The following is a 24912-nucleotide window of genomic DNA, read 5'->3' as shown; positions in this document are numbered from 1 at the left end:
GACCCACGCGAAGGCGCCGCGCCGGCAAAGCCAACCTGCAGCTGCCAGAGCGCAGCCCAAGGAACTCAGGCCTGCCTGATAGGGCTCAAGGACACCAACCAGCGCGCCATCCAGGCCAGGCGCGTCCTCATTAAGGCCAAGGACCTCCAGCTGGCGCGCCGCGTTTGTGGGTGTGGCCAAACAGGCCACACTCGGGGCGCCCGGGAACACCAGGTTCCTGGCCTCGAACCCAACCCCCGCCCAAGAGAATCCTAGTGGCCAGGTGTGCACCGGGCCCATGCTTCCAGCTGAGGCTGGGATGAGGCTTTGGTCAAGCTTAATTGATTAGCACTGATGTCGAACTAGCCTGGGGGGTGGGACCTATGGGGTAGGCAGGGGTGTCCAAATCCTCCCATAAAGGCAAGGTTATGGACTCTGGCAAAACCTGGCAGGAACGCAACCAGGTCGGGGGTTCCAAAGTACCCGAATGCGCACTTGGCCTAGGACCCAAGACACCATGGAATTCCCTTAGATACCTAAGGGACGGTGGCCAGGGAGTGGGGCGGGTGGGCGAGCACAGCTGTCGCAAGGGGGCAGACATTGACGCCAGAGCCAGAACACACTTCATATCAAAGCTCTTTCCCTGAAGTATGTTGGTGGCTCTTAAAAGAGCCGTTGGGTTATTGGAAGTCAAGTTCCAACTGCAACGCTTACTTCTTCTTGGGTGCCGCCTTCTTGGGCTTGGCAGCCGTCTTGGGCTTGGTCACTTTGGCCTTGGCCGCCTTGGGCTTCACGGCCTTAGCTTTGGCGGGGCTCTTGGCGACCTTCTTAGCCTTCACCACCTTGGGCTTCTTGGGGCTCTTAGAAGCCTTCTTAGTCACAGCCGCCTTCTTGGCCTTTTTCGGGGTCTTGACCGCCTTTTTGACAGCCGCCGTGACCTTCTTGGGTTTCTTTGAAGCGCCCGCAACCTTGGCCTTCGTTACCTTCGCGGGGTTGGCCTTGGCCTCCCCGGAGGCCGCCTTCTTGTTGAGCTTGAAGGAGCCCGAGGCGCCGGTGCCCTTGGTCTGTACCAGGGTCCCCTTGCTCACCAGGCTCTTGAGGCCCAGCTTGATGCGGCTGTTGTTCTTCTCCACGTCGTAGCCGGCGGCCGCCAGCGCCTTCTTGAGCGCGGCCAGGGACACGCCGCTGCGCTCCTTGGACGACGACACGGCCTGGACAATCAGCTCCGACACGGAAGGGCCCGTAGACTTCTTCTTGGCGGCGGCCGCGGACTTAGCCGGTCTCTTGGCTTTCTTGCCGGCCGCAGGCTTCTCAGGGGGAGTGGAAGTGGCGGGAGCGGGCGGCGCGGTCTCCGACATGGCGAAAGGAGCGCGAGGAGAGGTGACTGCCAGAACCGGACGGAGCAGAAAGACGCCAGAGGCCCCCGTGCGGCGTATTTATAGGGCGGGGCCGTGCTGTGATTGGTGCTCTCGGGCGCCCGCCCCTCGCCCCCGAGCGCCCCCTGCCGCCCCCGGCGTCGCCGCCCCGGGCGCCGCACCTGAGGGACTGGGCGGCAGCTCCCCGCGATCGCCGATTGCCTTGTTCCGATCGCAGTCCCGGGCGGGCAAGGCTCGGGCTCGGAGCGCGGGAGCGGCGGCGGGGCCACCCGCTTTCCACAGCAGCCTTCTTACCCCGGGGGCGAGGGAGGCGGCCAAATAAAAACTCGGGGAGGCGTCGTCAGGGGCGTCCGCTTCCAACCCGCGGTGAATGTGAAAGGTCGTATGTGGGGCGGCGCGGGAGGGGGACAGGAAAGCGGGCTGTGTGTGTGTGCGCGCGCGCTCGAGCTGGGGCGGCCTTGTCCGCGGGGCTGGGGTCAGCCCTCAACGCCGCCACCCTTCCAGGCTCACAGGCGCGGCCGGGCGGACGCCGGAGCTCGCTGACGCCGTCCTTCACGCGCAGGCGGCACGTGTGGAAAATGCAGCGCACACCGAAACACTGCTGTGAGCGGAGAACGACTCGCCTTCACGGCTTTCTGGTCCTTCCCAGGCCTCCCAGCGCAGCCACAGCGGGGGCTGAGTCCTCGCCGCGTTCCGTGTCGCCGTGCGGTTCTTCAGCGGCGGAGCTGCCAGGAGGGCAGAGGAGGGCTGGCTGGACTGCACGCGCCCCTCCCCCACGCCGTGAGGGGCTGGGAGAGCCGCTGTCCTGGCGGGACGCCCCCCCCCTCCCGCGACTTTCTAGGGCAATCGTCCTCTAGTTTCCTTGGGCTTTCGGAAGCATTTCAGGCACCGGCAACACTCCGGTGACTAAACGGGGCAAACCGGACACATGAGAAAACGCGTCTCGCGGCGCGGAGGAGACCGGCGCCCTGTCCCCGGGCTCTCCGCAGCCGCTTGCGGGCCAGGCGGGGTCGGTGCGGTCGCTCTCAGCGCTGCGAGCCTCAGGTTCTCAAACGAGTCCGCGCGGCCTTAGTGCTACGAGCTTCCCGGAGTCTCACATGCCCGACAATCTTGTCACCCGCTTGCGGCCGACTTCCCGCTAACACCTTCTCCACCACAGTCACTTGCTTCCCATTTTCCTGTTGTTTTCACAACACATGTGAATTACTACCACTTTGGGAGAGAACAAGCGGAGATAGACGTTTGGAGGACAATGATAATAACAAGTATAATGTTATATGTAAATACATACAGCATGACGTGTCCAATCCTGCAAGACGGTAAGGTTGGCGTAGGTGAACATCATTCAGAAGTCAAAACTTTCTTACTCTAATAACCGAGGACTGTAATTAAACGTAGCTTTTTAAAAGGAAATACAGGATTCAGGAATTTCTAAGGTTCCGGCCTCCTGTGTAACCATTGGATGAGATGGCCTTCACATAAAATACGAACGTTCCACCTAAATGAAAGGATGGCTGAATCTCTTAAAGGCTGATCAGTATACACTCAACCAGCGAAAAGGTAGAATCTGGTCTACCTACTCTTGCTACAAAAGGGTTATATTTGATGTTTTTAATTTTGAAAAACATTTTAAGGACTATAAAATTAGGTCTTGGCGGTGAGAAGTTGGCCCTTCTTGTGGCTCAGAATCCAGGTGATTGGCCGCGTACACGCCTGCTCCTCAAGGCTCGAGAGGTTGGTGCTGGAGAATTGAGTCATTGATATTTTACACCTGACAAAATGTACTCTAAGCTTAAAATGAGTTGCAGAAAGCTCCAAGTTTGGAAGACATGATTAACATTTAACAAATTGGTGCCTGATTACTGGAAATATTTCTGTAAACGCCAGTATACTTTAACTATGGTTGAGATGGTCTTCAAAGGAGCTCCTTCATTTAAGCGTTGTAAAGGGGTGCCATTTTTGAGAAAGGGTTCAGAAATTTGTAATCCGATATCGTGTTATTGAGCAGGGAGTATAAAGAGTACATTATTGGGGGGCAATATTTCTCAAATTTCTCCCCAAGAAATGAAGAACTATAGAGTTTTGGAGCACAATATGAACAAAGTCAATGACTACTTTTTTGAAAACGTTCAAGTCACTGCGCTCAGACTGAAAATCAGATGTGGAAGAAAGGAACAAAAAGCTTGAAAAGATGAGGATTACGTGGTAGCCAATGAAACTGCGCTATTGTTGGAAAGTTAAAAGATAGACCAATCAGGGCTTGTAACATAATATCAGCATTTTTTTTATCGTCCAATCACTACGCTTTATGTGCTATAAATACAAGCAAGTAGCCAGAACGAGGTATTCGTCTGTGCTTTGAACAATCTTGTGCTTATTGTTCACTTCGTTATGGCTCGCACGAAGCAGACGGCGCGCAAGTCGACGGGCGGCAAGGCCCCGCGCAAGCAGCTGGCCACCAAGGCGGCCCGCAAGAGCGCGCCGGCCACCGGCGGCGTCAAGAAGCCGCACCGCTACCGGCCCGGCACGGTGGCCCTGCGCGAGATCCGGCGCTACCAGAAGTCCACGGAGCTGCTGATCCGCAAGCTGCCGTTCCAGCGCCTGGTGCGCGAGATCGCGCAGGACTTCAAGACCGACCTGCGCTTCCAGAGCTCGGCCGTCATGGCGCTGCAGGAGGCGTGCGAGGCCTACCTGGTGGGGCTCTTCGAGGACACCAACCTGTGCGCCATCCACGCCAAGCGCGTCACCATCATGCCCAAGGACATCCAGCTGGCGCGCCGCATCCGCGGGGAGAGGGCGTAAGTGTTTGGTCAAGGAGCGCCAACTTGAAACCCAAAGGCTCTTTTCAGAGCCACCACGTTTTCAAGTAAATTGGCTGTAAAAAACTGAGGCAACCGTTCTGTTTATCCGTGTACTTGTAACAGGAAGGGTATGGGTTTACAAAGGTCTACTTCAGTCTAAATACATGGGAATAGAACTGGCCCTTTTTAAAAAGCATTCTAACCCCTCCTGTGGCAGACGGGGAGAATATGCCCCCCCCAACAGGACTCCGATGCCGGACTCGATCCCAGGATCCGGATCACCCCCTGAACCGAAGGCAGACGCCCAACGCCCAACCGTTGAGCCACCCAGGCGTCTCCAAAACTGGTCTTTTAAAGGTGGAAAAGTACCTGTTCACTTAAGTCTGAATGAGCCAGTACGTTTCAAGAGCGACACGAAACAACCGGCATTTTAAAAGCATCAAATATGGCCTCCTGAGCATGGGTTATAGAACGAACAGGAATAGTATAGTTTCATAGGCTGTGTAAAAATGTCTAAAAAACATGGTTTGTCATGAGCTATAAGCTCAAATTGTAGTTCTCTGGTCTTAGTATTTTTGCCATTACTGAAATCGCTGCGAAACAAACCTTTAGCGTTAAGTATTCTACTTAAAACACTTGGAATCCTACATGAGTTTACTACAAGCTCCTTCATTGGAACAATGCAGTTCAGCTAAAGTGAAGACCAATGGTTAAGCCGGGTTCTGACCCCCGCCCGCCCCGAGTTCCCCGGGCTTGGAGGAGGGCTTAAGGGAGGGGACTGCTGGCGTCACATTTCCCGCCTGCGCACTTTCCGTCTCGACATCTGCAGGGGTGGGGCTGGGGTCATCGTTATAAAAAGACCCGCTCTGGCTTGAATTCCCACTTGCTGTTCTTTGCTTCTCAGAGAGTTATGTCTGGTCGCGGCAAGGGCGGGAAGGGGCTGGGCAAGGGCGGCGCCAAGCGCCACCGCAAGGTGCTGCGCGACAACATCCAGGGCATCACCAAGCCCGCCATCCGGCGGCTGGCCCGGCGCGGCGGCGTCAAGCGCATCTCGGGCCTCATCTACGAGGAGACCCGCGGGGTGCTCAAGGTGTTCCTGGAGAACGTGATCCGGGACGCCGTCACCTACACGGAGCACGCCAAGCGCAAGACGGTCACGGCCATGGACGTGGTCTACGCGCTCAAGCGCCAGGGCCGCACCCTCTACGGCTTCGGCGGCTGAGTTGTGAGTTCAGCTCCAGGAAATCCCAGTTTGCAACCAAAGGCCCTTTTCAGGGCCACCCAACTGTTCAAAAAAAGGGCTGTCTTGACAAACCCTCCCCTGTAGTAAAACCCTCCACTGGATCCGGGAGGATTGCAGGATTTTTAAAGGCAAATCTCGGCCGGTAGACCCATCCACCCAAGGCTCTCCCGTAGCTGAACAGTATTTTTGTCTTGGGTCGCCATTCACTGCGCGCGAGCACGAGGGAATTCTAAATTCTAAAGTGGGAAAGAATCCAAGAGCCTGAGGAACTTGAGTGATTTCTAGGAACAAAGAGGAACACTGTCCAATCAGCAAGGCCTATCCGTGCTTGTCGACCAATCAGAATAGGTGATCTACACTTATACACCCCACCCCCACCCCCGCCAGGCAAGCCAGGCTGGGGAATGGGAAGGAAGGCTGGCCAGAAATCCCAAAGCCCTCCTTTAGGGATTTTTAAAATGTATCATTCTTCGGATTATGAGAGACTCAGAGGCCTACCAGTGGCCCCCAATCGGGTCCTGAGAACGGTACTGAAGTTTCCGCTACTAACAATGATTTGTCTCGAAAAAACAGTCTGGAAGTGGGCGGGGGAGAAACCAGATTCAGGCTGCCAAAAAAACCCAAGGCACTGATTTCAGGGGGAAAGTAACATCAGGTTTATGGCGCAGAAATGCCTTTTTTCATTGTCAGGACAGCCCGTGTATCAGTCATACTTTTCCTTCTAGGAGAAAGGGAAGTTAGGGAGATGGAAATGTTCTAAATTAGATTGGGGGGGTGGTTGTACAATAAGTATACTAAAATGAATTGTACACTTAACGTGGATGAGTTTTATGGTTTATAAACTGTGTCAGTAAAATACAGTGAGTCTGACAGAGCCCGCAGGCTGACTGCAGGCTCAGTATGTCAGCTTCAGCCGATGTCTGCCTAGATTTTTGGGTCCCCCTTTCCACCTGATAACTGTCCTCCAAGATTTCTTGGGGAATGGGAAAACTACCTAGCCTGGCTTAATTTAAATTGACAATGGGGAGAAAGAAGTCAGAGCTGTATTCTGGATGGCCAGAGGAGCAAAAGGGCCTGGTTGAGAAAGTGGCCATGTTATGTTCTCCTTAGCTGGTGTTCCTTCAAGAGATATTACTGACTGTCGCGCGCGCTGGGGCAACAACCGTCCAGGGATGAGGGTAAGGGAATGAGGAAAAGAAAGAAGACATAGACAGATTGGGAGCAGGAGGGACATATGGCTGGATTCAGCCACCATGCCAACTTTATTTGTGTTATTCACTCTTTTATAAAGCAGGGTTGTATATCAAGCAGGATATCTTAAGCTTAGTTCTCCGAACTTGTCCTTTCACAATAGATAGCAATGGTATGCGCCCTTGAATAGATAGCAATGGTATGCGTCCTTGAGCCACAAGCCTTTAACAACAAGGGTGAGACAGGTGGGCCACGGTTGGACGAGTCAACAGAGAGCCATTGCTCGATCCATTAACCCCTTCCTGGCACGCGGCTCCCAACGACTGACCTCATGTAGAGTGCAAGATATTCTTGTAGGCCTTGGGGTATATCTGTAAGCAAACCACTAACAATTCCCTGTTCTGGATCCAGAGTATATGTAGAGAGGTGTTAGGATACAAATTTTCTCTGTAGGAGGGGAGAGGTAGTTGCTACAACAAATATGATTAGCTTCTATTATGGTCGGCCTGGTTTCTTTATTCATGGCCTTGTAGATAGTACCATACCCATTTGAGACATGCTTGCTGCCCTGGGAGAAAACCTCTGAGCCTTCCTCAATCCTAGCACTCATGAAGGCCTTGTTCAGAATAAAGATAATGCTCCCTGACTTGCCACTCTGCATCATTCCTCAGATCTAGAGGAAAAACTGCCATACTGTCATACATTCAGGCAGTGATAAGTCAAGGAACAGTAGATAATCAATTGTGGCAGAACTCTGGTGGGTGGGCTTAGGTCTTGTATAGAAAATTCATGCATATATTCATTCAACTGGTGGGATTCAGGACATATTGTCCCTTAATATGCCACCTTGGCATATTAAACACGTTAAACTCCAGGAGTTTAAGCTTCAGAAGCAGGAAAATCACCCTGACACCCCCTCCACCCCACACACACTTCTTTTTTTTTCCCTGAAAGCAGAAGATAAATCTTTTATGTGAAAGATAGCCTCCTCCACCAGGAGGAAGAGAAACATCCTTATCACCAGAGATGAGAAATTCAGGGCTGAGAAGGTATATGAACAAACCTTATTACTTCTTTACCATTTACTACTTCTAGCCGAAGCTCTTTGTCTTTTCATTCTTTAGAAATGTATTCTTTCTTTGCCTAACAGATATAAAAGCTTCCTTTTATGCTCACTTTTTTGAACCTCCTATCTTTGTGGGGTTCCTGTAATACACACATAGTTAAATTTGGTTTTCTCCTGTTAATGTCTTTTTATTACAGGGAAGTCTCAGTCAAGATTTTAAAAGAGTAGAAGGAAAACTATTTATTTCTCTTTTCCCCCACACAATAAACCTTCATAGATAACCTATTAGCTGTCAGTGCTGTTCTAGGTGCTAGGAACACTTCAGGGACAAAACAAAGGCCCTGCTCTCAAAGAATCAATTATATTCCAGTTGGGGGAGACAGAACAACAAACAAACATATCGATATGGGGCGGGGGGGGGGAGGATGCATAGGCTATTTTAAAGAATGAGCAGGAAGGGCTGTTATTTTACATAGGATGGTCAGGAAAGTTCTCTTTCATAAGAGAGTGTTTGAGCAGAGGTCTGAATGAAATGAAGTCTGCAGCCCTCCAGTGACAAGTGGCAGAATATGCCACAAAGAAAACTCCTCTGACATAAAGATTAAAGGCCCTTGAAAAACAACAGGTACCAGAAGGGACTCTGACCTCTCCTTTTTCTTCCTGAAAGCAGTAGAATAATTCCCCATATGGAAGATGTCATCTTTATATGAGAAGGAAAGTAACATTTTTTTTTTTTTTAACCTTGGATGAGGAGTTGGTGCCAGGAGAAATCAGTACAAACAAACCTTGTAAACTAACACTTATCTTCCTGTTACTCTGCCACAATTCAATACCCTAGTCCAAGCCCCCTTGCCTTGTCATGTTTTCACAGTTAACTACTCTTCATCCAACTCAGTATATAACTGTTCAAGCCTTAACTACTTATTTGGGCCTTTTCCTTACAAGGGCACCTTTGTCATGGAAAATACATTGGTGTATCCAATGACTATATATATGACTATATAAATGAATTGTATGCTTTTCTCCTGTTAACCTGTTTTATGTCAATTTAATTCTTAAGCCCGCCAAAACCCAAGAGGATAGAAGTCAAATCCTTCTCCCCTACACCAGGATAAGTGACTTCTATGAAGACAGAAAAGTAAGTACAAAGGCTCTGAGACTGGAACATGCTTGGTCTGTTCCACGAATAGCAAAAAGGTCAGTGAAGACAAAGAAATGCCATAGCAAATGAGATCAGAGGGTGGCCAGAGCCCAGATCACGTAAAGCCATTAGGGTGACAAACTCCTCCTGTTTGCCTGGGACTTTCTAAGTTTTAGCACTGAAAGTCTCACATCCCCAGAAACCCCTCAAACTCAGGCAAAATGGAATTACTGGCTACCTTCCTTGTAGACTGGGATAAAGACACTGGTTTTTATTATGAAGATGGAAAACCACTGGAATGTTCTGAGGGTGGACATGACATCTTCTGAAATAATCACTCCTATTGCTAGGTTGAAAAAACTGGCTATAGAAAGTGGAAATAGAAAGACTAGTTAGGAGTCATGGTCGTCTGGACAAAAGGTTTTTGTGACTTGTCCAGAGTAGCAGCATAAGATGTATTTGAAAGGTGCTCTGATTCATTTATAACATGGAGCTGACTGGATTGGATTAAAGTTATAAGAGAAAGAGCTCAAACAGAACTTCAAGTTTTCTCAGCTAAGCCCCTGGAAGAATGGAGTTCCATTTATTGAGGTGCGGAATACTGGAGGAAGAACAGATTTCATGTTTAGGTGTTAAGATACTTAATTTGGACAAGGCAAGTTTGAGATGTCCGTTAGATATTCAAGTAGATATGTCAAATATGCAGGTGGACACGTGGCAAGCTTCATTATGAAGCTAGAAGTGGATGTAAGGAAACTGATAAAAGTTGAGAGGTGATTAAAGCCTCCCTCCTAAAAACAGCCATTGGAGTTTGAGAAATATACAGAAGCAGACACATCATAGGCTTTAGTGTCACCACCAGCAGACCTGACACTTAGAGCTAGGCCATAGAGTTTTCCTGTGGAGTGTGAACTATTTCACAGAACATAGGACACATCAATAGTGAGACCAAGAAAAGAGAAGAGGCCCAAGAAATGAGCCATAGGTACTCTAGAGCACATACTGGAATAGTTTCTCTATTCTTTAGTAGGGCTGTATAGCTTTCAATTTGTTAGGGACTGTGCATATCCCTCATAAATTCATGTTGACATTTTGATACCCCGTATGATGGTATCAGGAGGTTGGGCCCTGGGGCACCAGGGTGGCTCAGTGGTTGAGTGTCTCCCTTTGCTCAGGTTGTGATCCCCGGGTCCTGGGATTGAGTCCCTCATCAGGCTCCCAGCAGGGAGCCTGCTGCTCCCTCTAGGTCTCTGCCTCAGTCTCCCATGAATAAGTAAAATCTTTCCCAAAAAAAGGGGTGGGGAAGAGGTTGGGCCCCTGGGTAGTGATTAGATCATGAGCATGCAACATTCAGGAATGGAATTTCTGCCCTTTATAAATAACACTTCAGCAAGCTCTCTGGCCTTTCCCTCTGCCATGTGAGGGCACAGCAGGACAAGTCTATGAAACAGGAACTGGGTTCTCACCAGACCACAAATCTTGTCTGAAACTGTCCTGTCCGTCCTGCCAGCACCTTGATCTTGGACTTCCAGCATCCAGAACGGTTGAGAAAGCAGTTTGTTACTTAATGCCAGTCTATGGCATGTTTGTTATAGCAGCCTGAACTAAGACACCATTGCCTGGATATAGGTAATACTTACCCAGCTTCCTTCCACTCTCAATTGACATTTCTACTTATTTACTATTACGATATACTGCAATAAATGATGTTTAAATTCTTATTGACCTGATCCAGTCTTACTATTTACATGTTGGCAATTTCCAAATTTTTCTCTAAACCCGACCTCAAGAATCTTTTCCAACAAGCCTACTCAGTATCTTCCTGCCAGAGATAAGGGTTAGCAGACTAACTTATTTTCTTAGCAGCCATCAATATATTTCTGATGCATTAAATCAAAGATGCTGACTATTCAGTTGTCTGGTTTATCAGTTTGAGGGCAGGGATCCCTGGGTGGCACAGCGGTTTGGCGCCTGCCTTTGGCCGAGGGCGCGATCCTGGAGACCCGGGATCGAATCCCACATCGGGCTCCCAGTGCATGGAGCCTGCTTCTCCCTCTGCCTCTCTCTCTCTCATTGTGTGCCTATCATAAATAAATAAAAATTTAAAGAGTAAAGTTGTTTTATCAGTTTGAGGGCATACTTCAAAACACTTTTTGACGATGTCTGAGGGGTTCATTAAAAACCATTTACAGGAGGCAGAAGAGAGAGAAGACCTGGCAAAGGGTCGAAGGGGAAGGTGCAGGACAGTCTGAGCCAGTCCCAGAGGGAGCCCTTCCCTGGAGCCCTCGTGTTGGCACCTACCAGAGGCCTTAGGAACTCGAGCAGTCGGGAGACCAGATCTCCTAAGTGGGAACTCCCAGATTCTGCTTAGCCAAGGACTTGTTGGCGCCCGGGGGCCGGAGACTAAAAATGCCGGGATACCTCAAAATCTAAGGCTACCAGCTGCAGAGCGAGGACACTTGGCCTCACAGGCGGACTCCAAGCGGAGCGGTGGCGGCCAAGGACTGCTCCTGTCCTGACGTCGCTGGGTGGCAAACGCGCTGGGAACAAACACGTAGCTTCTTTCTGGCAATCAATGGATTTTCATGTTAACATCCCGTGAGGTGGGACGGGCACCCTCCCGCAACCTTGCATTTACCGACCGTCCCCAGACTAAGGAGCTCAGGGGCGACTGAGCGGCGACTGGAACACCACCTCCTGCCACAGCACGGGGTGTGGTTCTATTCCTTCCGGACAAGGGCAGGCGTGACCGCCTCCCGGAGTAAGTGGGCGGCCGTTTCCCGCCAGGCCCGGGCGCCTCTAGACGGCTCCTCATTGGTCGCCCCAAGCCAGGGCCGGTCCTGACTGGCGCGAAACCTGGTCACGCACCATGTGGCTACCGGATTGGTTGGGCGGGCACCCAGCGGCCCCTGTTGCGCTGACTTGTACCTAGAAGCTCTCGACAGGTAATCAGAGAAATTAACACTTGGCCCCCAACAAAGGGCCCGAATCAATCAATACGTGCACAGCCCTGTTTAAGAAAATGTGGGCGGCCCTAAAAAGGGCCTTTGAAGGGTAAATACAGGATGAAATTTTTAACCCCCGAAGCCGTAGAGGGTGCGGCCCTGGCGCTTGAGCGCGTAGACCACGTCCATGGCCGTGACCGTCTTGCGCTTGGCGTGCTCCGTGTAGGTGACGGCGTCCCGGATCACGTTCTCCAGGAACACCTTGAGCACCCCGCGGGTCTCCTCGTAGATGAGGCCCGAGATGCGCTTGACGCCGCCGCGCCGGGCCAGCCGCCGGATGGCGGGCTTGGTGATGCCCTGGATGTTGTCGCGCAGCACCTTGCGGTGGCGCTTGGCGCCGCCCTTGCCCAGCCCTTTCCCGCCCTTGCCGCGACCAGACATGGCGAAAGCGCTGCGTGGGACGACCTCACGGCGCTGGGCCTGCGCCTCCGCCGGGAGTAATTATAAGCAGGCGTCGGACCTCGTTGAGAACTGAAGGCGCGGGCGGGAAGCGGGGTTTCGGCCCCTCCTCGGGCTCCGCCTCCTCAGGCTCCGCCCCCTCGAGCCGCGCTCCCGGGACCGTCACGTGAGAGACGGAGCAGGGCGCTCGCCGCCGAGCTGGGCGGGTTCCGCACCCCAGGGCTGTTCGCATCTGCAGCCTCCCCTTCTTACTTAGCAGAATGTGATTAGGGGCTTCCAGTTTCCAACACAGTCCTGCACTTCCTCGTCCCCATTGGAGTATTTGTTAGCTGGGAAGGGTACCCCCAGATGCCACCCCAAAATAAGACCTGGCGTCGCAAAATGGGCCACTTGGGTAGGAAGGGGAGCAGAACATGACACCCCAAAATAGGCCTTGGACATAAGGGCTGTTAGAACAGATTATTTTTAGGAAACAGACGCAGGAGAGTCTAAAACCAGAAAAGTCACTCTTCTTTAACTCCCAACAATATAGACAACACAGATACATATATAATAGTGAACGTTCGTCTTAAATAACACCATGTAATAAAGTACAAGACGTTGATGAATTCTGGATTTTTTACTTTTGTCTTCAATTGAAGTATAGGTGACATACATTATACTAGTTTTAGGTGTGCGGCAGTAAATTGAGGTTACATACATTATGAAATGCTCATCATAAGTGTTTTTGCCACCTGTTACCAAAGTCATTATAATTATATTCCCTATGCTATACTTTGCATCCTTGTGACTTATTTGTCGGATAACTGGAAGTTTGTACCTTTTAATCACCTTCACCTATTTCGCCTGTTACCCCCACCCCCACAACTACCAATTTGTTCTCTGTATTTGTCTCTTCGTTATGTTTTTTTAGATTCCACACGTAAGTGAAATCATATGGCATTTGACTTTATCTACCTTATTTCATTTAGCATATGCCCTGTCAGTCCATCCATATGAATAGCAAGATTTCATCCTCTTTTTATGCTAATATTCCCCTGTATATACAGTTGACCCTTGAATTATGCAGGGGTTGGGGCGCTGACCCCTGCACACTTGAAAATCCGAATATAACTTTTGACGGACCCTAAACTACCAAAACCATAGTTGAATAGAAGCCTTACCCTAATAAAGTCTATTAACATAGTTTATATATGTATTCTATGCTGCATTCTTACATAAAGTAAACCAGAGAAAAGAAAATGTTACCAAAAGAATCATAAGGAAGAAACGTTTACAGCAGCATGTCATATTTATTGGAAAAAACTCTGCAAATAAGTGGGCTCAGCCAGTTTAAACCCTGATTGTTCAAGGATCAATTCTATATACCACATTTTCTTTATTTTTTTCAAAATATTTTATTTATTCATGAGAGACAGAGACATAAGCAGAGGGAGAAACAGGCTCCCTCTAGGGAGCCTAATGTGGGACTTGATACCAGGACCCCTGGATCACCGCCTGAGCCAAAGGCAGATGCTCAACCACTGGGCCACCTTGGTGCCCCTTTATCCATTCACCTATTAATTGACAGACTGTTTTGTTTTTCATACATGACATGTCAAATATGGTTGTCTGAAAATACTCCCATGCACTGACCAAGGGAGCACTGACCGTGTCAGCTTTCTGGCTGCTCTGAAGCCACTGCTGGAATGCAGTTCAGTCTCTCAACTGACTTCCCACGTTAAGTCTCCCTAAACCACTCATTGCTTAGTAAGTCACTTCTCTTGGGATGACTGGAAGGGTTACTGCTGAATTTTTAACTCTGAAAAATGCACCCTGATTTTGGTTTCCTCCTCTCTTCTTAAAGTCTGTAACAAACCAAACGTGGTTCTAAACACCAGCAGCATTAGCTGCAAACTTCACTCTGTGTTAATATCACTCTATGGTGCCTGGGAGAGAAAAATCCTATGTGACTGAGGACCTTGCAACAGCTATTTCAAAGATACAGTTTGTACATTAAACACTCCATTTTTTCCTCCAGCGTTACCTTAGCCACTCTGCTAATAAAAAGTAATAAATGTTTAATGCAATGATATTAAAATGTTAGAAAAGCCTCCAGTTCAATATGTTCAGTAAATTTTTTTCGCAAATGTGAATTTCTTCCATTCTTTGATTTTACAATTCCTGCTGAAGTTTTATTTCCAAACTGAGTGACAATGTCATGCCAAATGAAAAGGAAATTTAGAAGCTAAATTTTGCATTTGTATTTTAATTTTAAAAATCTTAGAATTTTTTTTAGGGGGGAAAATAATAGCTCAGAGAAATTGATAGTATTCATACAATGCTATGTGTCCAAAAATCAACTCATGTTATCACAATAACAGTTCTGAGGTAGGTAGTATTCCCATTTTTCTGATGGAGAAATCACTGTGGGTAGAAGGGCACAGTAACTCGTACAACTGGGATTTGAATGCTGGCAATCTACCATCTAAATGCTGCTCTGTGCTGCCATCTTCCAGAGTACTCCTGGAGAACAAAGTTATAAATTCTAAGAGGGTGCTAAATTTACCTTCCTAGACACTGGGCAATTATTCTGTTGAGGGGCTCAAGTAAATGAAGATGTAAAGCCTTGATTCTTGACCCTTGGCTGGGAAAGGGGTGGCAGGTGTGGGGTAAGGAACAGCCCTTCTGAGCCACTGTCCCCAAGCCATCTAACCCTCAGACACCAATGAGTACTTTTACTTTTTTAAAGCTATCCTCTCAGGGCCTGTACCTAAAATACCCTTTTCCTAACAGATACAGAAAATATTAGGGGGAAAAAGCCAAACAAGGTACGTAAGAGCCAGCACAGATATAAGAAAACCCTAGAGAATTGGACTTCAGCTGGTACCCAGAGCTGGAGAGCAGTCACCCTACTTCAAGACAAGGTCCCTGGAGTCTCTGACAGACCCTTTATAGGGGTAGCAGGGGGTCTGTGCCAGGGTTCCATGTACAAGAGTCTGGAAAAGTGGAATGTCAAAAATATAACACAGTGACACACACAAACACACAGAAATGTCCAATCTTATTTTTTTAAATGCAAGTATGTTGTAAAGGAAAAGTTGCTTTATTAAAATCATGGAATGTAAATAAATCCAAGGAAACTACATAATTCAAGTTTAATCTTCTGTGTTTTGTGTTTCTTGTTGAGTTGTCCACGATTTAATACAGTACATCAACTGACATCTCAGACAGGCCCCAAACTTTGAGGTGTTTAAGAGCTAAAGTGTAGAGAGCCAAACAAGCAAAACTTTTGGAATTTGGGGTCTGTCATGTTCTACAGCATTCTGTACTTTCGTAAGGCTAAAGGTAGCAATTTTGAAAATAATTGTTTTCCAAAACAATGAGGTGAAATATGGAAATTAAATTTCAAAAGAAGTTATTTTTTTCAAGTCAGCCACTGTTCTTAGGGGGGTCATCTTCTTTCCAATACTGAATCCCCAACTCCAAAAAAGAGCAAGATAAAAGAAAATTGGGTTACAACTCCTAAACTTGAATGGAAACTACAGCTGAGAAAATGAAAAATAATGTAGCATGGCCCTGTAAGAAATGAAAAAATAATGTAGCACGGCCCTGTAAGAAATAAAGCCATACAACCAACCTGTAGAAGGGCCACAAATAATGTATTAAATAAAGGGACTTGATAAATTATGCTTCATCAACTGATCAACACTTATGAATGGGTAGGTAGCTATAAATAAATATGCAAGAAGTTGGAGCCTTACCAGTCATGAGACCACTTCAGGCTAACCAAAAAATAAAAACGTAAAACTTAGGTGAGGAGTCTTATCTGATAAATACTAAAAATACGTAAATATCTGTTATACTTTCAAACTTGGATTCAGAATCTGAACACTTTCCAAACCTCATGGACACCGATGAGCAGAGGTTCTTAGAGGTTATATTCTAGAATCTGCGGTTTTAAAAAGATCCCAGGAAGATCTAAACAGCTGAATTAGACAGCCCACGTGCCACACTGGTGTTTAAACAACTGTTTCACGCAACCTGCACTCATTTAAAAAAAATCGTAAATGCTTTTTGCCCTTTTCGTTGTTGAAAAATGATCCTTCAGCCGGGGGGGTGGGGGATGCCAATGATCAGGTAAACGCTGGTTCCTAATACATTTAGCGTGGTCCTGGTTAACTAGCGATCACAGCACTTCTGTAGAATTAAGTGGGTGGCTCTGAAAAGAGCCTTTGGGTTTCAAGTTGGCGCTCCTTGACCAAACACTTACGCCCTCTCCCCGCGGATGCGGCGCGCCAGCTGGATGTCCTTGGGCATGATGGTGACGCGCTTGGCGTGGATGGCGCACAGGTTGGTGTCCTCGAAGAGCCCCACCAGGTAGGCCTCGCACGCCTCCTGCAGCGCCATGACGGCCGAGCTCTGGAAGCGCAGGTCGGTCTTGAAGTCCTGCGCGATCTCGCGCACCAGGCGCTGGAACGGCAGCTTGCGGATCAGTAGCTCCGTGGACTTCTGGTAGCGCCGGATCTCGCGCAGGGCCACCGTGCCGGGCCGGTAGCGGTGCGGCTTCTTGACGCCGCCGGTGGCCGGCGCGCTCTTGCGGGCCGCCTTGGTGGCCAGTTGCTTGCGCGGGGCCTTGCCGCCCGTCGACTTGCGCGCCGTCTGCTTCGTGCGAGCCATTTTGAGAGCGGAAAAGACCTTCCCAAAAACCGGTGAAAGCCGAATAGCTCTCCTTCTTTTATACAGCCAGGCCGACAACTATTGGGCCCCCAAACATTCAAAACTACCCGCGCCCTACCCGATTGGCCCAGCTCCGTGCCGGGTGCCCGGATTAAGAGTTGCTTTCGGGTTGGTGAAGAGATCCTAAACCCTGCCCCTCACTCTAGCTATTCTGACGTCATTTATTTACCGTTTCCCCTTCTTATATCCACCGAGTACAAAAATCCTGCATGCATAGAGCTTCAGGTTATTCTGAAATGTAAGGTAGTCGTGCAAAGCAATATAGTAATATCCAATGGTTTTTTAAAAAAGAAGGAATCAAGGTATTTTGCAGGTGCTTAGGGGAAAATACAACTGGGCTGCGTCTAAAATGAAATTATTTCTTGGGTGTGGCACAAATATTGTGGAGAGTTGGGAAAATGCCCCTTATTTACAAGCGCGAACTATCAAGGGTCTGTGACTGGTTATGTGCAGCGTTCCCATCAACTTTAGACCTATAGACCTAGAGAACTTGGGTTCCCAACATCTTAAAACTACAAACGTCCAAATGAAAATTTCCGCTGCTTTTATTATTGTTTTAGAAAACGTGAGCTACGATGCTTGCGAAGAACTTTCATTTCAAACTTAAGGTATTTATGTCGAATAGAGTAAATACCTTTTCTGCTGGACTTGGAAACTAGCCCACCTCGTGTGGCTAAACAGTACCGTCGAAACGAACGTCATGGACTTTTTTCCGGGAACTAAAGGTTTCTGAGGAAAACTGATGATAGTTCACCTTCGATTTTCAAAGATTAATACTTAAAAGCGAACCAGCTCTTTTCATGGAAAATGTGGGTGGCTCTTAAAAGAGCCTTTTTAGGTTGTTAACTCTTTCTTGGTTAGGAAAAAGCCCGTCGGGGGGTGGGGGGGGGGGGAGTCTTACTTCCCCTTGGCCTTGTGGTGGCTCTCGGTCTTCTTGGGCAGCAGCACGGCCTGGATGTTGGGCAGGACGCCGCCCTGCGCGATGGTCACGCGGCCCAGCAGCTTGTTGAGCTCCTCGTCGTTGCGGATGGCCAGCTGCAGGTGGCGCGGGATGATGCGCGTCTTCTTGTTGTCGCGGGCCGCGTTGCCCGCCAGCTCCAGGATCTCGGCCGTCAGGTACTCCAGCACGGCCGCCAGGTACACCGGCGCGCCCGCCCCGACCCGCTCCGAGTAGTTGCCCTTGCGGAGCAGGCGGTGGACGCGGCCCACCGGGAACTGGAGCCCGGCCCGCGACGAGCGCGTCTTGGCCTTGGCGCGAGCCTTGCCGCCCTGCTTCCCGCGACCTGACATGGCAAATATAAGAGAAAGGAAACGCGCTCTAAGAATAACGCGAGCGATCTAGAGTCGGGCTGAGAGCGAGAGAAGTATTTATACTAACAGGAGGTAGGCTGCTTGCCGGTCTCCCATTGGCTACATTCAATTACCAATGGAAAATCAGAGTCAGCATCCTTCATTTGCATACAAGCCCTCTGTCTAGCGGGAGGTTTTTAAATGCTACAAAAGGCTTTAATTTTAATGTTAATAACTGAGTTTAATTCTTTCAATAATACTTTTTAAAAATGCAATCAGAAGCGGAAGTGATGTTCCTCATTGCTCTGTCTTTTGGCTGTCGTTTTTCTAGGATTGTGATCAATTGTGGAAAAGAATAAGCAAAAATTGCAAAATAAATAACATTTAAGAAGTATATCTATGCCAGCAGTTGCTTTAACTTTTTGAAAGTCACAACAGAAAAGAAAGGAACAATTCTTCCGAGGCTCCTGGGTACCGCAGTTGGTTAAGCATGGGACTCTTGGTGTAGGCTCTGGTCCTGATTTTAGGGTTGTGGGACTGGGCCCCAGGAGCCCCAGGGTGGGCCTCTGCTCTCAGCGTGGAGTTGGCTTGAGATTTTGTCTCCCTCTGCTCTCCTCGCCCCATCTGCCCTCCTCCTTTCCTCCATGCTTGCTCTCAGATAAATAAGCAAATCTAAAACAAACAAACAAACAAAAAACCCCACACTATTCTTTGTCAGAGCCCATGTCTCAAAATATCTGAACAATGAAAACTGAAGGCAGGAACTGGACTGTCCAGCCCCTGACCTACGAGAGCAAGTTTTCTGTTTTGACCTTTATCTTACAGTTGTGGCCTTATGGGACCACCCTGAGGTATATAGAGCACTGTTTTCATTTTAGAGATTGAAAAATTTACAGAGACTGAGATCCATTGTTTTACCTTGTGCAGGCTCATGCTGAGTTAATGAGACCAAGGACTGCAAACTCCTGACTGGGAAAGTCATCATTCCCAGTGCCATTCCCAATTCTACCTTCTCTTTTCCCAACTAGGATTCTAGTTGGGTCAGGAAATTCCTCTGTTGTCAAGAGAGATTGCTGGGAGAAATGCTGCTGTTTTTCCTTTTACAGTCCATGAGATAGAACTAGATGGGGCCCAGATGGAGGGGAATAATTCTTTCAGGAATCTTTGCAGGCTCAAGCTTAAAGATCTTCTGATTCCCAAACAGGATGGTAAAAGGAACAAGAGCCTATGTGTAAGAAAATCTGTACATAAACCAACTCTGTCTGAAAACCATCTTTTGATCCAGGGAACCTGGCAGGAGTGTCAAGGTGCTCATCTTCTGTTTCTTTTTTGCCTCCTAAGTCTTTTCACTCTTATGATTTTTTCTTGTAACAATATTCAACCTCCTTTTAATTTTTTTATCATTATTTTCACTATCAACAGCAGTGATAAACAATAACCCCTGGCTCAGTGTCTTTGCAAGACCCCAGGTGGAGATATAAAAAGATATCTCAAATTCTGCCTTGAAATCTTGATACTCTTTTGGAAAGGGAAGGCTTGTATGTCTGGATTCTAAAGAGTTGTGCATTCTACATCCCAAAATGAAGGCTTTAATAATAGTAATATAATAATAATAATAATAATAATAAGAAGAAGAAGAAGAAGAAGAAGAAGAAGTAATGTGGAGGAGAATAGTAATCCCTGTGAATTAGAAGGGACAGGAGAATTCACAAGGGAGATAAACATTGAACATTCAGTCATTGTATATATACATGCCAGTGTTCCAGGTACTTGGAGCACAGCAGTGAAAAAAGCAGATAGCATCCTGTGTGTACCCTTGTGGTGATGCTCTTCTAGTGTAGACAGGCCCACAATAAGCTAAATATGTAGTAAAAATCTATGATGCATTTTTTGGTGATGAGTGGTACAAACAAAAAGTAGGAAATGGGCATACATGAGACATACAGGGATAATCAGGGCAAGTGTCACTAAGAGGGTAACATTTGAGCTCGAACCTGAAAGAGGTGAAAAAGCTAGCGGAACAAGAAGAATAAATGCTTCAGTAAAAGGCCAAATGCATCCAAGGCCAAGGGAATATCAGCAGCCAAGGGCCAGGAGATAGAACTGATTCAATTTCCTGAATACATTGTAGGTCACTTTGGATGGAGCAGTGGGTATGTACATGTACAGCACTAGGCAAAATAGAAGGTAGGATTAAGGGCTGTTTCAAAAACCCAGACTAGAAGCTGAACTGCGAACAGTCATAGCATCAAGAATCTATATCCACTGAATCATGAATGAGAATAAACCTAGTTATCTAGGTAGCCCTGTGTCACACAAATCAACAAACACTGGACCTCTGCTATGAGTAGAACAACTTGATGAGATCCTAATAGCAAGTTCTCAAAATCAGCAAATTCTAGGCATTTGTCTCTGAAAAATAATGTGGAGGGCAGATATGAGGAGGGAGATGATGGTGTACATTCTTCCAAAAATATGAGAAAAAAAGTAGTTGTCCCCAGTAACACCTCTTCTGCCAGGTGCAGGACACTTTGACGCATATGGGTTTGTATAAATAAGGAAAGAAAATACCTGTTCTTTGTTGAATATAAATTAAAAAAAAGTATGATGTTACTTGAATACACTTGAAAAAAATCAGCTGGCATTAAGGTTATTGGTGAAAGAGTCCAGAACATGCCCTCCCCAAGTATGCTACTATGGCATATAGACTAGTTTGAGTTACAAGAATTTGAAAAAGAACAGCTGTGAGGACAATCTCATTTTCTCCTTTTTTTTTTCACCCTTAAAAGCAGGAGTTGAAATTCCTATGTGAAAGAAGTCCTCCGTACACCAGAAAGAGTCATCTTTCTCACCATGGACAGGAAGTTGAGGCTGAGAGAAATCTGTGCAAATATTGTTAAACTCCTATCTTCCTGTCTCTTCACACAATGAACTACCCTAGCCCCAGCCCCTTTGCCTGTCACCTTATCATAATTTACTGTACTTTGTCCAACACACTAGGTAAGCATTAAATTCTAACTGCTTCTTTGGATTTTCTTTCTTTTTTTTTTTTTTTTTGCAAAAACTCCCATGTGCATATAAAGAAAAATAATTAAAACTTGTATATTTTTTTTCTTATTTTAAAGATTGATTTGAGAGTGAGAAAACAAGCAGTGTGGAGAGGCAGAGGGAGAAGGAGAGAAGCCGACTCTGCTGAACAGGAAGCTTGATGCAGGGCTCAATCCTAGGACCCAGAGAACATGACCTGAGCTAAAGGTAGACACATAATCAACTGAGCCACCCAGGTGCCCTGTAAAACTTATTCACTTTTATCCCATTAATCTGTGTCAGTTGAGTTCTTAGACCCAGTTGGAAACCCAGTGAATTCTTAGACCCAGTATAGAGAAAAGTTGTTCCTCCCCTATAAATAGAATCATTTGGAAGACCCTGGGTTTGAAGATGTTCAAGCCTAGACTCACTCACATGAACACTGCAAGAGTTACAGTTATAAATGCTTTTGACTCATTAATTTATTCTGAGAGCCACCTGTTGTTTACCTCTTAAAAATATATATTATTTCTTTAAAAATAGACTCCACATCCAAGTATTTGAAGAAAAAATGACTAAGAATTCTGAAATTTGACAAAAGACCTAAACCTATAAATTTCAGAACCTACACAAACACCCACATAGAATAAACCAAAACATATTTTTGCTATAAAATGCATCATAATCAAACCTATGCAAACTAAACACACACACATAAATCTTGAAAGCAGCAAGACAAAACCTATGTATAAAAGGGAAAAATAAATTCAAGTGACAGCAGATGTCTCATCAGAAACAACATATCATAAGGAAATGTGACATTTTTTAAGAGCTAAAAGAACTGGCACTGTCACTCTGAATTCCTTGTCCTTTAGGAATTGATGGAGAAATAAAAACATTCTCAAATGAGGTAGGGTGGAATTTGTTGTTGGCATATTTATCCATAGAAGAATGGCAAAAGGAAATTCTTAAAAAAGAAAGGAAATGATATAAGTTTTTTGGAACATTAGGAAGGAAGGAAGAAAAAAAAAAAAGAAATATGGGTAAATACAATCCTATTGAGTTTTCTAAATTATGTTTAGAAGCTAAATTTCTAACATCTGATATGGTTCTCAATGTATATAGAGGAAATATTTCAGATAATTATAAACAAGAGAGGATAAAAAATTTTAAAAGGGAATAAGCTTTGTACAGTTGAACTGGTAACATGTAGATACCAGTGTACCGTGATGTTATATGTATCTAATACCTAGAACAACCACTAAAAAACTCTCCAAAGACAATAGATGAGTCAAATTCAAAGTGCCTCAAGAAAATATTCAAATAGCCCACAGGAAAGCAGGAACTAAAAAAAAAAAAAAAAAAAGAAATGAACAATAGTGAAGGAAAAATTAAAAACAAATTCACCAGTAAATAAAAAGTAAAATGGGCAAAGTTAAGGCCTAACATGTATGGGAGAAAAATTTCTCTTAAAGCCTTTTAGAGTCCCTGGCTGGGTCTGATAATTAAACTGAGAAAGATAAGCTAGCAGGAGAAAAACATACAAATGTTATTGGAACTTTTACATTTTTTAAGAAGCTTTCCTAAAAAAATGAAGGCCTACAGAAGTGACCAAAGTAGGAAGCTTTTATATCTTTACACAAGGAAATACATTTCTTTTTTTTTTTTTTTTTAAAGATTTTATTTATTTATTTGAGAGAGAGAGTGAGTGAGCATGAACAGAGGAAGAGGGAGAAGCAAACTCTCCACTGAGCAGGGAGCCTTGATGTGGGACTCGATTCCAGGACCCATGGATCATGACTTGAGCCAAAGGCAGATGCTTAACCAATCGAGCCACGCAGGTGCCCCTGAAATCCATTTCTAAAGAAATGAAAAGACAGGGGTTTTGGGCAGTAGGTAGTAAATGGTGAAGAAGTAACAAGGTTTGTTCATATAGTCTTCTCAGCCCTAAATTCCCTGTTTCTGGTAATGTTTTTCTAAGCCTGCCTTTAAGGAAGAGGGATGAGGGAGAGGAGGTCAAAGTAACCTTCCTGCTTTACCGTTTTCCCAAACTCCTCTTATCTTAAGATATTCAGTACATCAAAGTGCCATCTTTGGGGGTAGTATGTTCTGAACCCCATCGATGTCAATAACTGAATTAAATGTATGTGGTCTAAATACATCCATTAAAAAACAGAGGTCATCCGAGTGAAGATTAAAGTATATGCTCCAAATGTATGCTGTGGTAGGGGAGGAAAAATAATTTTCCCTCTACTCTTCTAGATTATTAGCTGAGACCCCTCCAATAATATAAAACAGATTAACAGGAGAAAAGAGCAGCTTTAAAACACACACACATACACAATAACTCCTGTATATATTGGTGAGACCCAGTACTCAGCAATACCTCAAATGGCCCAAGCCACCACCTTAAATACCATCTCCAGCTAATGGCAAAAAATGTTCCAGGTGGAGGGAGGACAGTTTGGGGATGATACCAGGCAAAGCACAGAAAACAAGACTATGGTTGTTAGATAGATTTAAGTCTTTGCCTTCTCCGGTGGGTTCTCAGTTTTAGTCATCCTTCTTTTCCTGGCACAGAGAGAGAAACTGTTGCAAATGCAGATTTCCCTTGTAATGTAAATTTCTCTTATAAAAGACTAACGTCTACTACTTTTTCAAAGCTTTTTTAAATGTCTTCAAAGCTTTTTTAAATGTCTGCTATTAAAAAAAAAAAAGTTGAAGGTAATCCTTATGCCTGAGAGGCATATTTTAGGGTGGCAAATAATGTTCCTCTGCATTGTCTACAGGAACTCACTTCATTCAGGTTGAAATGACAGGGTAGAAGAGAAACTGCAAATATCGACACAAGGAATCGGGGTGCCTATATTAATATCAGGTAACTAAACCACGGCAAAGAAAATTACTAGAGACAGAAAAGGGAATTATAGAATGATAAAAGGGTCAACCGGATAAGAAAACTGAGCAATTCTAAATGTGTAAGCATCCAATAACAGCCTTGTAAAATACATGAGGCAAAAAATGGTACACCTGCAAGGAGTAATAGGCAAATCCACAATCACAGGTAGACAGATCAATAATCCTCTCAAAAATTGATAGAACAACTAGACAAAAAGTTAGCAAATATATAGAAGTCAACAAATGGCTCGTTTTCATCTGTAAATCAGCAATGGTAATATAGAAAAATGTTCCCTTCTTCTCTTCTAGGCTCTTTGGCTGGTTTAGTAATCACATTGACACAGGGGCACCTGGGTGGCTTAGCACGGTGGGTATCTGCTTTTGGCTTCGGTCATGATTCCAAGGTTCTGGGATTGAGCTCTGCAACACATTGGGCTGCCTGCTCAGCAAGCACCCTGCTTCTCCCTCTCCCTCTGCCTCTTCCCCTGTTTGTGTGCTCCCCCCCTCTCAAATAAACAAATGAAATATTAAAAAAAAAAAAAAGTTACATTGACACAGGGCAGATTAACAGCAGAAAAACAAATATAATTTCTTATGTATGAAAGCCTCTCAAAGACATGAGACCCAAAGGCAGTAAGGCAATTGGGGCTTGTGTGCCATCTTGAGCTAAGGAATGGGGTAGGGACCTGGAGCTTCAAAGGAGAGGTTGGCGAATCACAGGAAGATAAGACTAGATGTTTGGTTATTCAGCTGTTTGCCCTGCCTTTCAGATAAATC

At 46.2% G+C, this 24912-nt stretch overlaps 6 protein-coding genes across 6 annotated transcripts; 2 read left to right on the top strand and 4 right to left on the bottom strand.

Moving 5' to 3' along the window:
• Positions 1-539: 539 nt before the first annotated feature.
• H1-1 (H1.1 linker histone, cluster member) lies at positions 540-1337 on the bottom strand. The gene has a single exon (XM_025999253.2). It carries the CDS (start codon positions 1335-1337, stop codon positions 690-692), a length of 648 nt encoding a protein of 215 aa, XP_025855038.1. The 3' UTR covers positions 540-689.
• A 405-nt stretch (positions 1338-1742) lies between these two features.
• Positions 1743-6311, top strand: LOC112920482 (histone H3.1). The gene has a single exon (XM_072728961.1). It carries the CDS (start codon positions 3747-3749, stop codon positions 4155-4157), a length of 411 nt encoding a protein of 136 aa, XP_072585062.1. The 5' UTR covers positions 1743-3746; the 3' UTR covers positions 4158-6311.
• LOC140594622 (histone H4) lies at positions 5067-10706 on the top strand. The gene has a single exon (XM_072728963.1). The coding sequence runs from the start codon at positions 5067-5069 to the stop codon at positions 5376-5378; it is 312 nt and encodes a 103-aa protein (XP_072585064.1). The 3' UTR covers positions 5379-10706.
• Positions 10707-11537: 831 nt separating this feature from the next.
• LOC140594623 (histone H4) lies at positions 11538-12769 on the bottom strand. Its single transcript, XM_072728964.1, has one exon. It carries the CDS (start codon positions 12181-12183, stop codon positions 11872-11874), a length of 312 nt encoding a protein of 103 aa, XP_072585065.1. The 5' UTR covers positions 12184-12769; the 3' UTR covers positions 11538-11871.
• Positions 12770-12801: 32 nt separating this feature from the next.
• On the bottom strand, positions 12802-16860 carry LOC112920484 (histone H3.1). The gene has a single exon (XM_025999261.2). It carries the CDS (start codon positions 16858-16860, stop codon positions 16450-16452), a length of 411 nt encoding a protein of 136 aa, XP_025855046.2. The 3' UTR covers positions 12802-16449.
• Positions 12802-18210, bottom strand: LOC112920480 (histone H2A type 1-B). Its single transcript, XM_072728962.1, has one exon. It carries the CDS (start codon positions 18208-18210, stop codon positions 17818-17820), a length of 393 nt encoding a protein of 130 aa, XP_072585063.1. The 3' UTR covers positions 12802-17817.
• Between the last annotated feature and the right edge of the window lie 6702 nt (positions 18211-24912).

The sequence above is a fragment of the Vulpes vulpes genome, chromosome 12 (assembly GCF_048418805.1).
Source record: "Vulpes vulpes isolate BD-2025 chromosome 12, VulVul3, whole genome shotgun sequence".
Lineage (NCBI taxonomy): Eukaryota > Metazoa > Chordata > Mammalia > Carnivora > Canidae > Vulpes > Vulpes vulpes.
This window is presented reverse-complemented; position numbering and strand designations above follow the sequence as displayed.